Source organism: Megascapheus bottae, chromosome 1 (assembly GCF_031878675.1).
Source record: "Megascapheus bottae isolate mThoBot1 chromosome 1, mThoBot2.hap1, whole genome shotgun sequence".
Taxonomy (NCBI): Eukaryota; Metazoa; Chordata; class Mammalia; order Rodentia; family Geomyidae; genus Megascapheus; species Megascapheus bottae.
In genome coordinates, this window is record NC_143509.1 from 96,858,220 (window position 1) to 96,873,312 (window position 15,093).

Genomic DNA, 15,093 nt, shown 5'->3' on the forward strand with positions numbered 1-15,093 from the left:
GACTAGACAATGAAAACTGAAAATACACTTTATACACCAAATTATTATATTGCTTTCAAGCACTCATTTAAAAAAAGTCCATAGTTGAGTATGGTAGTGAAACCTATAATCCTTGCATTTGGGAAGTCAAGAAAACAGATCTCCAAGTCTGAGGGCAGCCTGGAAGGCTTTGTCTCAAAATAATAAAAGTAATGGCCTCATTTAAATTAATGGTCATGGAACTAACTCCCACTGTCAAAGCAGCTATGTTCATATCCAGTTCTTTCAGAACACAAGGCCCAGTAAGAAAAATAAAATGAAAATTTAGCAAGATTCAATTTACACAGATATAAAGCAACGTAAACAGCTGGGTGTCAGTGGCTCATGCCTGTAATCTTAGGTACTCAGGGGGCTGAGATCTGAAGATTGCAGTTCAAAGCCAGCCCAGGCACAAAAGTCCATGAGACTCTTATCTTTAATTAACCACCAGAAAATTGGAAGTGGCACTGTGGTTTAAGTCAGAGTGCTAGCCTTGAGCTGAAGAGCTCAGGGACAGTATCTAGGCCCAGAGTTCAAGACCCACATCAATCTCCCCATTCCCCTACCCTCAAAAAAGCAATATAAACTAATCTTGTTTTGGTAACATTTATAAAAAGAATGTCAAAATGTCCTAGTATATTCACAACCAAGATAGGTAAGGTACCAAACTATAAGAGAATACTATACACATTTATATACTCATTTTTCTATCATGACTACAGTAAAATTTAAACATGGGTCTTCAGACACGTGAATTTCCTTTCAGTAAAGTCCCAAGGGTTCTTACCTGTGGAGGTGGCACTGTTATAGGTGTGGGAACAGGAATAGGAGGGACAGGTACAGGTAAGGGTTTAGGTATGGGGGACACTGGATCTGTGTGCGAGGTTTCAGCTCCTCCATTTTGAGCCACTTCATTCTCAGGCTTCTTGGGAATTCCTTTCCAATCTGTAAGAGTTACAGAAATATGAAAACATGTTTATTACTATTTTTAGTTTCCAGAAATGAAAAATATTACAAAAGCAGCAGCCTAAGTAGCTAAATAACAGCATGTGATCGTGCTTAAAATTAGCTCAGCACTATCTTAATACTTTGTGCATACCAACATTTCTCATTACCATCTGTTAGATAGAAACTATTATTCTCATTGTACAAATTGAGAGATCAAAATCAACAAGCCTCAAGTTGTATTCCTAGCAAATGGAAAAGAGTGTTAGACTGAGATACATTTGATTCTATAGTATATATTTTAAACACTAACTTACGTTAACTTTCCCTGATATTAAAAAATAACGTATTCTTGTACCTGTTTCCACACATCTAGTCAAGTGAAAAGCAAAAACAGCTTTCCACTCTGTATCTTGTGCCCTACTATACTGGAAATTCTTCTACATCCCCAGACTTGTCAAAAAACCCTTTAGGACCATAAGCTTCAGAAGTCCACTGTCTGGTCTAGAGCCTCCCAGGTGCCCACCACCCACATAGGAGGCCCAAGGCATCATGGAAATAGGGTGTGGAACTAGTACAGTACTGTGTTTTCAAACCCTTATCCCTATCTAAAGATTTCTTGAAAAGTTCATTCTATGCTATTCTATACTTGTTTTGCTGTCAATTGATAACACCATCAATATAGCATTTATAATTATTCACACACACAAATAACTGAACCTCCTGATCATTTCACATTGGCACTTTCCCAGATGTTTTTATTCAAAGAAATCATTATAAAGCATTGGGATAATACAAGGTTGAGTAAATTCTTTCTCCAAAGTGCTTTTCAATTTAGAATTTTATTTGTACAGATTGTACTTATAGAGCATCTTTAAAATCTAAAATTCTCCAAAGCCTCAATCTTGGTGTTAAAAAAAATTATAATTATAATAATTATTTTTTGTCAGTTATAGGGCTTGAACTCTGGGCCTGGGCACTAGCCTGAGCTCTTCAGCTCAAGGCTACCACCCTACCTTTTGAGCCACAGCGCCAATGCCAGTTTTCTAGCGGTTAATTGAAGAGTCTCACTTCTTTAGTGCTCAAGCTGGCTTTGAACCTCAATTCTCTGATCTCAGCCTCCTGAGTAGCTAGGATTTTACAGGTGTGAACCACTGCACCCAGATGACTTTTTTTTTTTTAAAATTTCAGGTTTTTGAGTGATTTTAATTTAGGGATTAGGGATACTCAATGATCTACTTAATCTACTACATTTTCATAATGAGAAACTCTAAAGCTCTACACAACTCTCTAATAGTGTTTACCATAAACAAGTATTATTTCACTTGTGCTTATATCGCTACCACTAGACATGTCTGTCTTAACTGCTTATTGTCTTAGTTTATGACAGTGATTGGTATTTAGGGGGTACTTTTTAAATTTTTATTTGTGGGGCTTGAACTCTGTGCCTGGGCATTGTCCATGAGCTCTTCAGCTCAGGGATACTGCCCTACCCTTGAGCCAAGCCCCACTTCACTTTTTCTAGAGGTTAATTGGAGATAAGAGTCTCAGGTCCTTTGGTGCCTGGGCTGGCTCTGAACCTTGATCCTCAGATCTCATCCTTCTTAGTAGCTAGGATTACAGGCACGAGCCACCACACCTGGCTCAGGGGGTACTTTTTTTTTCTTAACCAAGTCCACCAATGTTCTTCCTAATGCACACCAGCAAACAAAAACTCCAGACATTTGATTTGTCACATACACTACACCAAGAAAATAAATAAAATGTAAGAGAAATTAAATTGTTTCACCTGGGTTGAGGGTGTCACTGTCCAGCATTCCTCCTTCACAAAAACTTTCCAGTTCTTCAGGTTTGACTTTGTCCCATGGAATATAAGTAACACCAAGTTCTACATCCCAATACTGTTTATAATCTGCCTTTATTCCTTTGTTTAAGGCCCATGCAATCTATTTCACCATGGTGAAAACGTGGAAAGAAAGGAAAGCAAAAGGTCATAGATCTTGAGAATTCACCGTTCCCTGTCAATCCCATTTGAACCTTGACAGCAAGGAAACAATTTGTACTTGCCATTCCTGGATCTTACTCAAGACTTCTACATACTATAGCCCTGGCTGGGCACTGGTGGCCTGTAATCCTAGCTACTCTGGAGGATGAGAACTAAGGATGGCAGTTTAAAGCCAGCACAAGAGAGAAAGTCCTTGAGATAATCTCCAATTAATTACTTAAAAAGCTAGAAATGGTAGAACATCAGCCTTAAGCAAAATAGACAGGGCCTAGGCCCTGAGTTCAAACTTCAGGACTGGCAAAAGCCAAAAAACAAGAAACAAAATCCACCCTTTATATATGGCACTTTCACTAGTATCCATTCTTTATCAACTAATGGCTCACTAGGGAGAGCTCAAGTGCCTTATTCAGCCTCAGGTGCTGGGTGAGCACCTCTTTTCAAAGTCTCTAAGAAATATTCAGCATTAGACAAAATCATTTTACAGTACAAAGAAGGTTGGGTATTAGAAGTGAAACACGGGCGGGAGTTTGGCCTAGTAATAAGAGTGTTTGCCTAGCAGGCACAAAGATTCCTTGGTACAACATACATAGAAAAAGCCGGAAGTGGGGCCGGGAGATTGGCCTAGTGGTTAAAGTGCTTGCCTAGCATGCATGAAGACCCGGGTTCAATTCCTCGGTACCACATACATAGAAAAAAGCCGGAAGTGGTGCTGAGGCTCAAGTGGTAGAGCTCTAGCCTTAAGAAAGTCCAAGGACAGTGCTCAGGCCCTGAGCTCAAGCCCAGGACTGGCAAAAAAAAAAAAAAAAGAAAAGAAAAAGCCGGAAGTGGTGCTGTGTGTGGCTCAAGAGTTCTAGTCTTGAGAAAGCCCAGGGATGGTGCTCAGGCCCTGGGCTCAAGCACGGAAAGGCAAAAAAAAAAAAAAAAAAAAAAAAAAAGAGAGAAGTGAAGAAACAGTGATAAATGCGAATATATTTAGAATGTTCTCTATCTTCTGATTTTTTTTCTAAGATTGTAAGATGATATTTTTAAAAAAACACAAAAACCACCTACTAATAGATTTAGCATTTTAATTTTGTGTCAAATACTGCATTACTTTTTTAGGAGGGAGTAAATATACCCAAATCTTATCTAAGCCCCAATTAACTATTTTAAAGAAGCCACATAATTCCATATTAAAACAAATTAATTATAAAACTGTACCTTTATGGATTTTTGGTTCACTTTATAGTTTCCACGGCTCAGTTTCTGAAGGGCACGATAAGCATCTTGCCTATGAACCATAACAATATAGGCACAACCCCTGGGAGGAATCATCTGCTCCAAAACATTTCAGTATTATAAAAGATGACAATAAAATCAAAGAACAAGATACAGGTTAAGTAAATAGCCCTATGTTATAGCCCTGAAGTCAATGATCTATAATCTAAAGTCACTTGTTCTAAGTGGGCAATTTAAATGACTTCTTATTAATCTAAAGGCATTTAGATTAATGCCTAAGTGTGGTCTCAATAAAATCCTGAAAACTGTTTTAATGTCTTTCCTAGAAAAATGTTTTAATCTTGGCTATCTAAAACTAAATTCAGTGAATGCTAAATATAGACTTGAACAATTAACAGGCAATCATATCTTCTATAAATTTGTGCAATTTTTAGTAAAATCTCAATTTTTATTTTTCTTTCATAAAATGGCAATCACATCTGTCCACTGTCATTAAATCGAATAAACACTCACATTAATTGATTCAATTGGACCAAACTCTTCCAAGAGACTGGCAACATCCTGCTGAGTAGTCCTTTTGTCCAGTTGTCCCACCCAGAGTGTAGTGCTACAAACTTAAAATAAAACCACAATCACAAAAATATTTACATTTGAGGGGATGGGGGGAGGGAAAGGAGGACCAAAACATGAGAAAGGGTATCCATGTGAAGTAATGCACCTTCTATCTGGTGAATATAATGTAACCCTTCTATTACAATAAAAATTACATGAAAAATATATTTACATTTGACAACAAACAAAACTGAATCTTCTATAAGGCATGTAAGAGTTGGAAAAAATGGATGTGAAGTGAAGTAGACAGACCTATGCTATTATCAGCTATGAAAAGTACTAACTTGTCCACAATCAGCCTGCCAGTGACAGTGTAAACTACAACTAGATCCTCTTGATCACTAACCAACTAATTCAGTGTTGTTTGCTGAGGCTATACTTTTATGACGCAGAGAATTAAAAATTGTACACATGCCTTAATAATTATAAATGAAACCCAATTTTTTGCCCTTGTGCTGCTGACAATCTAATCCATGCCTTTACACATGCCAGGAAAGCACTCTTAACAGTGAGCCATATCCTCAAACTCATGAATTAAAATTACAGGGGCCAGGAGCATATCCTAGTAGTGGAGTGCTTGCCTTGCCTGTACAAAGACCCAGGCCCGATTCTTTGATACTTCATACTTAGGAAAAGCCAGAAATGATGCTGTGGCTCAAATGGTAGAGCTCTAGCCTTGAGAAAGTCCAAGGACAGTGCTCAGGTCCTGACCTCAAGTGCCAGGACTGGCAGCAAAAAAAAACAAACAAACAAAAAAACCAAACAAACTACAGCTTTTTGCTTTTATCAACAATATGTCTAATACATCTTACTATACATATCCCCCCTCCCCATATATATGAAACTGGTGCCAGGGGCTCACACCTATCACACCTATAATCCTAGCTACACAGGAGGTTGAGATTCAGGAGGTAATGCAAGTAAAATATTCTTTTTTATATTGTAATGTATAGAGGGGTTATAGTTATATTTGCCAGATAGTAGGTGCATTACTTCTCACAAAGACACCCCTTCTCATGTTGCAAGTAAAATATTGTAAAAATAGCTACAGCACTGGGCGAGGAGGCAGCACATGCCTACTACATAGGAGGCTGACATCTGAGGATCACAGTTCAAAGCCAGCCAGATGGCACAGGCACCGAAGTCCATGAGACTCTTCCCTCCAATTAATCCCCAGAAAACCAAAGGTGGCACTATGGCTCAAAGCGTAGGGTGGTAGCCTTGAGCTGAAGAACTCAGGGACAGCACCCAGGCCCAGAGTCCAAGTTCCATGACTGACATAAAAAAAAAAAAAAAAAAAAAAAAAAAAAAAAAAAAAAGAAATGACCATGGCTCTTTTTGCTTTTATTATTTTTGAATAAGGTCTTATGTACTTAAACTGACCAGTTTATGAGACATGTACCATTACACACAGCTTTTTTTCCTGTTTTTGGTGCTAGTCCTAAGACTTGAACTCGGGATCTTTTTGGTACTTAATTAGATAAAAATCTTATGGATTTTACTGCCCAGGCTAGCTTCAAACCATAATACTCAGATGTAAGCCCTCTAAGTAACTAAGATTATACATGTTAACCACAGCCACCAGGCCACATTCGGCTTTTTAATGGTTGAAATGGAAGTCCTGTGAACTTTCTTAGCTGAAGTTAACCATGTCTTCAATACTTCCAAACTCAACTTTCCAAGTACCAAGGATTACAGGTGTGAATTCTCACATCTGGCATAAATCGTTATTAAATCTTTATGAAGGGAGAAGTATACTTTTGGAATAAGCATAACTGATGAGAAAATACTATATAAATAAAACTCAAATACAGTCATAACATTTCACTTTTAGCTCTGTAACATGAAAAAATAATAAAGGAAGTTGGAATATAAAAGTTGTTTACCACTTGCAGTTTCTGATTTGATATGAGGAAGCCCTTTTTGTCGACGTTCTCTCTCTTTTTCTCGATCCCGTCTTTCTTGGGATCGAGAGCGAGGAGAATGTCGGCGTCTATCCCTGGACCGAGATCGAGACCGTCGGTGCCGAGACCTCCGAGATCTAGAACTAGATCTAGATCGCCTTCTTTTTGGTGACCTAGTATTTTTAATAGGAAAGACAATGGGTAGCACATGAAGAAAAGTAATAGAAACATATGCATATTAAATTGAAAATACGTATCTAGGCAACTTAATGTTTGAGAATTTAAGAAATCCAGTTGTGAATTCATCTCTAAGATTTTTAACACATCTGAAATTAGAAAACATGAAACAAGGCTGGCAGTTTACAAAAGTATTTTTATCTTTAGTATACCTCTAGCCTATACAAATTGTGTACTTTTAGTACCAAGAAGTTAATTTTAATAGCTGAGATATACTTAAGCAACTTTCATCTACCTCATCAAAAAGATTTTTCTGTAGCAATCAAAAACATGGTCTGAAGATAAAATAATGGCATTCGCAGGGAAGTGGATGACTCTAGAGCGAATCATGTTGAGTGAGACAAGTCAAGACCAAAGGAACAAAAGGTGCATGGTATCCTTAATATGTGGCTATTAGATCCAAACAGTACAAGAGAGAGGACTCAATATTTGCACACCCAATGCTATGGACATGGTATTGGAAATATAAACATAACTACATAGACATAAAAACCTATGACTTTTTAGACATGTTGTATTTCATAAATTAATATGTATCTATGATATATAAACCCTTAGCCTAATTTTGATTATGTTCTAAAAACTAAGTGCCAGTGATTATATATAGAGATTCCCTTCTTGAACACTCGTTTGTTAAACATGTCATTTGAGATATGATAATAAATTCTAAAAAAAAAAACAAAACATGGTCTGACTATGACATTATCAGAAAACGATTGAAGCCACTTGTGTTGGCTGATAAATGCTTCATGAGCTTTGAACATAAAAATTCATTTAAGGGGCAAGGAGTTTGGCCTAATGTTAAGAGTGCTTGTCTAGCATGCCTGAAGACCCAGGCTCGATTCCTTGGTACCACGTACACAGAAAAAGCTGGAAGTGGTGCTGCGGTTAAAGTGGGACAGTGCTTAGGCCCTGAGGTCAAGCACCATGATTAGTAAAAAACAAAAAATAAAAACAAAAAAAACCATAAATACATACGTGTATATATATATATATATATATATATATATACACACACATATATATATACTCTGAACTGTAATTACTTGGGTTTTCTCACAATTTTGTTGCACACAAACATACCGTTGGCAAATGTATTTTACAAATTACCTGGATGCTGACCTAGATCTTGACTTTCTGTTATCAGACATATGTCGCTTGACTTCTGGAATACAAGGTTGTTCAACTTCCATTTCCTTAAAAATTAAGAGGAAGATAAAAATTAAAAGTAAAAATGCAACTTTTGGGGTTACTAATTTAATGAGTGATGAGTGGCTATCAGTGAAGAAAAACAAAGCAGCTTATAAAGATTAAAGAAAACACTTGCACTTTTAGCGCTCTACCACTTGAGCCTTAGCACCACTTCTTTTTTTTTTTTGTAGGTATATGGTACCAAGTAATCAAACCCGGGTCTTTATGCATGCTAGGCAAGCACTGTACCACTAGCCAAACACCCAGCCCCATAAACTGTTGTTTTTATTTTGCTTTTTTTTTTTTTTTCTTGGTCAGTCACAGGGCTTGAACTCAGCCTGGATGTCGTCCTTGAGCTCTTCAGCTCAAGGCTACTGCCCTACCTCTTGGGCTACAGCCCCACTTCCTATATTCTAGTGATTAATTGGAGATACGAGTTCCAAGTTTTTTTTAGTGCCTGGAATGGTTTTGAACTGCGGTCCTCAGATCTCAGCCTCCTGAGTAGCTAGGATTAGAGGCAGGGGCCACCACACCCAGCTGATTTTAACGAACTATTGTAACAGTCATGTAAGACAATGGTTAAGCTCTCTACTCTTGTTAGTCCTTATGTAAGTTAGCAGTAGTATTTTGTATAGAACCAATGTGAAAAGGTTGGGGTAAATAACAACAGATGCTGGTGGGGGTGGGAGTATAAACTCGTTCAACCATTATGGAAAGCAGAATGGCGGTTCCTCAAAAGACTAAACATAGAGCTCCCCCCTATACCCAGCAGTTCCACTACTTGGCATTTACCCCAATGTCCAGAAACAAGGACATACTAAAGCCACTAGCACAACGATGTTCACTGAAACATTATTTATCATAGCTAAGATATGGAACCCAACCCAGATGCCCCTCAGCAGATGACTGGATCAAGATGTGGTATTTATACACAATGGAATTCTATTCAGCCATCAGAAAGAATGACATCATCCCATCCAAAAGGAAATTCAAAGACTAGGGGAAAAAAATCATATTAAGTGAAGTAAGCCAGACCCAAAGGGACATAGGCTCAATGGTTTCCTCACTTGTAATAATTAGAACACATCTAGGAATTTCCTAGCAGAGGATTGCAACAGCTCAATACCTAGGTATATAAGTTCATATAGGATGAGAGTAAATGAAATGAACTCTAGGATATGGAAACAAGGGCTTTATCTTGTGTAATTATTGTTCTTAATGTACTATGTTATTTTTCTTCTCTTTTTTTGCCCTTTGGTTAATCTCATAGGCACTGTATCTGACTTTGTTAATAGATACATTGTATATACATTTATTTGTTTATTTGAAATAGGGAAGGGGGAAAAACAAGATGATTGGGAGGGGTGGAGGAGGGAAGCGTGGACAAAAACATGAGAAGGGGTATCAATGTGCGAGAAATAATGCACCTAGTACCTGACAAATGTAACTGTAACCCCTCTATACATTATGCCAAAAAAATAAAAATAAAAACTTGGGGAAAAATGAATTATTATGTGTTCAAGATTTCTCTTGAGTAAAGATGGCAAGTAAATAAACAGACATACACATACAAATTAAGGTAACTAAAAAGAGAATCTAAGAGAAAAACTCTACCTGTGGATGTGGCTTCTGTGCAAGTGGTTCATTTTGAGCCTGAAAAGAAGGCTGGAAAGTCTGTTGTACTGGTGGAGTTGGAGGAATTACAGGTGGAGCCATTGAAGGAAATGGAGGTGCAGGAAGAAGTCCAAATCCTGGCATCTGTCCATTTGGAGGAAGTGGAACCTTTAATTTTTAAAGAAAAGTATATGAATAAAATCAGAAAAATGATTATTTTGTTGTATAAAAATACCTTCAATAAACTGGATCAAGGAAACAACCTACAGTGAGGGCTGGAAGTGTGGCCTACTGGTAAAGCACTTGCCTAACATGCACAAAGCCATGGCTTCCATTCCTTGGTACCATATACACAAAAAAAGCAGGAAGTGGTACTGTGGTTCAAGCGGCAGAGTGCCAGTCTGGAGAAACAGTGCCTAGGCCCTGAGTTCAAGCCCCAGGATTGGCAAAACACACAACAAACCCCCCCACTAAAATGATATGCATTCAGCATTAAACAATTTCTACAATCTCTCTCTAAACTATACTTCACATACTGCATTACAATTTGAAAGTTTTATATCTCATTTCAGAATTTTGAATACATCTATTTGGTTTTCTGTTGACATAAGAAAGCAATGTAGCAGAAGGCTGACCTTAGTCAAGGTTACTCTACTGTAAATGGTTTGAACTTAAATGGCAATTAAGCTTGTTGTTTTTTTTGTTTTTTTAAAAAGGAAGAGCACATAGGTTTGTTAACAGAGTCCAGGCTGGCTTTTGATCCTCAATCCTCCTGCCTCAGCTTCCCAAATGTTGCAATTATAGATATGGGCCATCATATATATAATTTTTGAATGAAGTATCACAAGCAGAGTAAACCACAACCTAACATTTCTTCATGTACAATTTAAACATTAACAAGATTAATTAAAAATGACATAAAATGTAATTCTAAACTATTTATAAACTTACAATGTTTAGAAACACGCCCACAGCCTGTGGCTCACAACTGTAATCCTAGCTATTCACGAGGCTGAAATGTGAGGATGATGTTGCCAGCCCCAGAGGAAAGTCTGTAAAACTCTTATTATCAATTAATCACCAGCAAACTAGAGTGGCACTGTGGGTCAAAGTGGTAGAATACTCAGAGATAGTGCTCAGATTCCAACTTCAAGCTCCACAACAACCCCTCACCCTCCCCCCCAAAAAAGAAAGAAAAAATGACCACAGGTTTTGTTTTGCTCCTCTCTTCTTTCTTTTGGCCACAATACTAGGATTTGAACTTAGAGCTTCCTCACACAGCTAAGATTACAAGCATACCCTATTATATTTGTCCTTGATTTTCTTCATATTTGAAGGATGATAAAATAAATACTGCACATGCTAAATATCAAAAAATTACTAAATTCACCCTATCGACTTGGAACAAAAATCAAGCAATCCCCAAACCTCTACTTTCTCCAGAATGATCACGTTGCTAGAGGGTCATGAGTCTATTATTTTTTAAATGTCCCTTGATTTAGATACAGAGCCAAATTTAAGAAACCGAATTACAGATTTATTTATTTTTGCCAGTCCTGGGCCTTGAACTCAGGGACTAGGCACTGTCCTTGAACTTCTCCGAACTCAAGTCTAACACTGTGCCAATTCAGCCACAGTGCCACTTCCAGCTTTTTCTATTTATGTGGTACTGAGCAATCAAACCCAGAGTTTCATGCATGTTAGGCAAGCACTCTACCACTAAGCCACACCCACAGTCTGTATTATGGGATTTACAAACTCAAGTCCAATGAACAAGTCTGACTGTCAAGTAGGGTTTTGAACTCTGGGCCTCTTGATTGTGAAGAAGATGATTTACCATTTAAGCCATGCTTCCAAGCCTTTGGTGATCTAAGACCACAATTCTACCTATGTCCCCCCAGGTTTATCAAAAGGGAATACGATGGGCTTGTTAATTGAGATAGGGTCTCACTAGTTTTGGGACTGGTCTAAAATTGGGATCCTCTTGATTACATTTCCCAAGTACCTGAGAGTAGAAGTATGTGCAGCAGACTTGGTACATCATTTTCCTACATGTTGATCAAGCCTCAAAGGTCAATTTAAGTAGTATCACAGACAGAAAAAAAAAAGGCTCCTACTTCACAAGAAAGAAAGAGCTATATAACTAAGTTGGTCAGTTTAGGCCAAATAGCATTGTCTACACTATTTTAACCAAATTATAGGAGCATGTGACGTTTAGCAGCCTTGTTTCAGTAAAAATAAATACAACTCAAAATAGTTTAGTTTCCCTTTACTGGAGCTGTAGCTCTACTTGGCCAATCACACCACTAAATATTAGAAGTCTATGAAGAGCCAAGCACATTCTATCGGGCTAGATTTCACGTTATTAAAACCCAGCTGTTTTGGGAATATAAGGGGAGACACAGAAACAGAGGGATAAAAGAGTGAACAAACTCAGCACTGGTACTCACTGGACATTATGTTGAAAACTTGTGGGTGGGTATAGGAGGGAAAAACTGTGAGAGAAGGGATGACACTGTCCATAAAGAAATGTACTCATTACTTACGTAACTGCAACCCCTTTGTACATCACCTTTATATAAACAACGAAACACACAAACAAAAATTCCAGTACCTGATGGTGCATTGGATCTTGTTGCATTCCTAGCATTCGAGTTTGAAATTGTTCCATATTTTGGTGTTGTGCATAAGCTGATTGTTGCATTTCTCCAGGAAATCTACTAAAAACAGGGAATAATCTTACTATTCAAAGAATGCTGTTCAGAAGTCCTTACATTTTACTGAACTTTGTTTATCCATATACTCATTTACATGTCCAGTATCACTTTCAACCCAAGTCATTTTTTATTATAAATGTGATAGTGTACCCTACTGAGGACAGAACCCACAGTATCACAATTTTAATCAATGACTCTGTTGAAATTGTTTTGACTACTATATCTCACTTAAGATTATTATGCTTTGTAACTTACTACTTTGTTAAGAAACTAAAAAAGAAAACTCACAAGGGTGCCTGTGGAGGAGGAGGAGAGGTAGCAGCTGGTGTGGCTGAAGAAGTTGCAGTAGCAGTGGCAGCAGCCACAGCAGCAGCGGCAACAGCAGCAGCAGGTGCAGTTACGGTAGGTGCAGGTGGTATTGCAGTAGCAGGAACCACAGGAGTGATGCCAGCAGCATCCTCTTTTTTTGATTCTTCTATAGCTTCTGGCTCATCATCATAATCAAATCTGTCAAGCAGCTTCTAGAATAGGTATGTCAACATTCTATTTTAAAATTTCAACTTTGAGTCACTGAACAGAAATTTTATAGAAACAAAAGATGTCTGCCACTAGCCATAAATCACCGTGCAATCTCACGTTCCCATGTGTTCCAGAGGAGTCAGGTTCAAAGATAAATAACTTTTACACAAATGCCACTATGAAAGATACTATTTATTATTCTGTTTTCCTTTCATAATATAAGCACTGCTTCATTTTTAAGTGTTTTCAACCTTACTTTATAATTTAGCAGTGATTTGTTTTTCTAACAAGTATTTATTAAACTAAAACCTTTCACATGAAAATGGGCCGAACATATTTTAGTCACTGTTAATGTATTAAAAGACTATTTTATCCAATCACTATACATGTATATATTTAGATTACAAAAGAATACATGGGAGTTAGGCCTAGTAGTAAGAGTGCTTGCTAGCATGCACGAAGACCAGGGTTCAATAGAAAAAGCTGGAAGTGTACTGTGGCTCAAGTGGTGGAGTGCTAGGCTTGAGAAAGCCCAAGGACAGTGCTCAGGCCCTGACCTCAAGCCCAGAACTGGCCAAAAAACAAAAACAATACATGGCAAAGAAAAAGGAACGACAGAGGACAGGGTGACAAAGCTGTTTCAACATCCACTTCATCAGCTTCTTTTGAAAAATCAAAATTCTTTAAAATGATTTTTTTTTAAAAAATCAACATATTCCATTGTTTTATTGTATAGGAAAGCAATTCCAAAACTTACTCTAAAGGAATGTAACATGCCAAACATATAATAATGTGCTTTTGCAGATTACATAAACAGTTCATCACAAAAAACTTGCAACACTTCATTTTTTAAAAAAATAAGGACATTAGAGTGATTAAGACTATATAGCTAGTGAATGGTAGAATCACCATGTGAACACAGGTCTTTTTTACTTCAAAGCACTGTCTTTGGCTTCCAACAAGCAAACTTACTTCATAATGAAGTGGTAATTCTGTTTGTGGATTCCAACCTTAACTTTCTAACTTGTGTTGTTCTGTAGCGTTCTGTCTGGTGACTGGTTCTACTTATTTGTGCAAGGGAAAGCCTGTCACTGGACAACACTATTCAGGATAAAACCAAGGTGCTTTGAGATCAAGCTAATTCTGTGTTTCAATGACTATAGACCAGGTAATAAAAGTTCTTAGTATAAATTACTAGTTAATATTTTCTGAATAGACTATCTTGATTTGCATATAACAGATTATATAACAATCATGGCAACAATAAGCTAACCATTATTTTATGGCGCTAAACACTAACATTTAACATTTAACTCCATATCAGGAAAGCAGTAAAATTGGCAATCTTTTTCTTTGGCGCGCGTGCGTGTGCGTGTGTGTGAGTTGTGGGCTTAAACTCTGGGCCTGCGCACATTTTCTGAGTTCTTCAGCTCAAGGCTACCCTGGGCTGGCTCTGAACTATCATCCTCAGATCTCAGCCTCCTGAGTACCTAGGATTACAGGCCTGAACCACTGGTGCCAGCTTTTTTTTTCCTTTTTTTTTTCTTAAATAAAATATAAGACCCGCAAAGTGCTAGTAGCTCATACCTGTAATCATAGCTCACCAGGATGCTGAGATCTGAGGATCACAAAGTTGTATGCTTTTGATCGCAGGAAGGAAAGTCTGTGAAACTCTCCAATTAACCATCAAAAAAGCTGCAAGCGCAACTATTGCTCAAACGGTACAGAACTAGCCTTGCACAAAAAAGCCCAGGGACAGTGCTCAGGGCCTAATTTCAATCCCAAGGACTGACCAACACACATACAACTATCATCTTATAATCTTTAAATTATAGTGTATACATATTACTCTACAAAGACTTGAAGAAACTGGAAAACAAGCCAAGTCTATCAAATATAAACTGGTGCTCTGTGCAGTCTCAAGATCTATGAAAAAGTTGAAGTAGGTAATTTCTACTGACTAGGTTAAAATGAACTTTTAGTCAAATTCCATCTATGTAAAAGGTCAGAATTCCTTTTTTTAATGCCTGATGTAAGGGCTAATAAACACTAGACAGACCACAGTAAAACACTAAGAAAATTGCAATTCAAATCAATAAGATAGGGATACCTA

The 15,093-nt window shown here is 37.5% G+C and overlaps 1 protein-coding gene across 4 annotated transcripts in view; it reads right to left on the reverse strand.

Moving 5' to 3' along the window:
• Window positions 1-15,093, reverse strand: part of Scaf4 (SR-related CTD associated factor 4) — a 54,909-nt gene that overhangs the window by 16,774 nt on the left and 23,042 nt on the right. For 2 of the 4 annotated variants that reach the window (XM_090348612.1, XM_090348599.1), the window contains exons 8-16: window positions 12,750-12,982; window positions 12,359-12,464; window positions 9,745-9,912; window positions 8,062-8,135; window positions 6,685-6,875; window positions 4,700-4,800; window positions 4,169-4,282; window positions 2,753-2,909; window positions 806-963 (exon numbers count right to left, since the gene is read on the reverse strand). In XM_090348612.1, coding sequence (XP_090204738.1) covers window positions 806-963; window positions 2,753-2,909; window positions 4,169-4,282; window positions 4,700-4,800; window positions 6,685-6,875; window positions 8,062-8,135; window positions 9,745-9,912; window positions 12,359-12,464; window positions 12,750-12,982 — 1,302 coding nt within the window. Of the gene's footprint in view, window positions 1-805; window positions 964-2,752; window positions 2,910-4,168; window positions 4,283-4,699; window positions 4,801-6,684; window positions 6,876-8,049; window positions 8,136-9,744; window positions 9,913-12,358; window positions 12,465-12,749; window positions 12,983-15,093 lie in introns of all 4 variants that reach the window. The other 2 variants (XM_090348606.1, XM_090348593.1) reach the window with 1 other exon arrangement.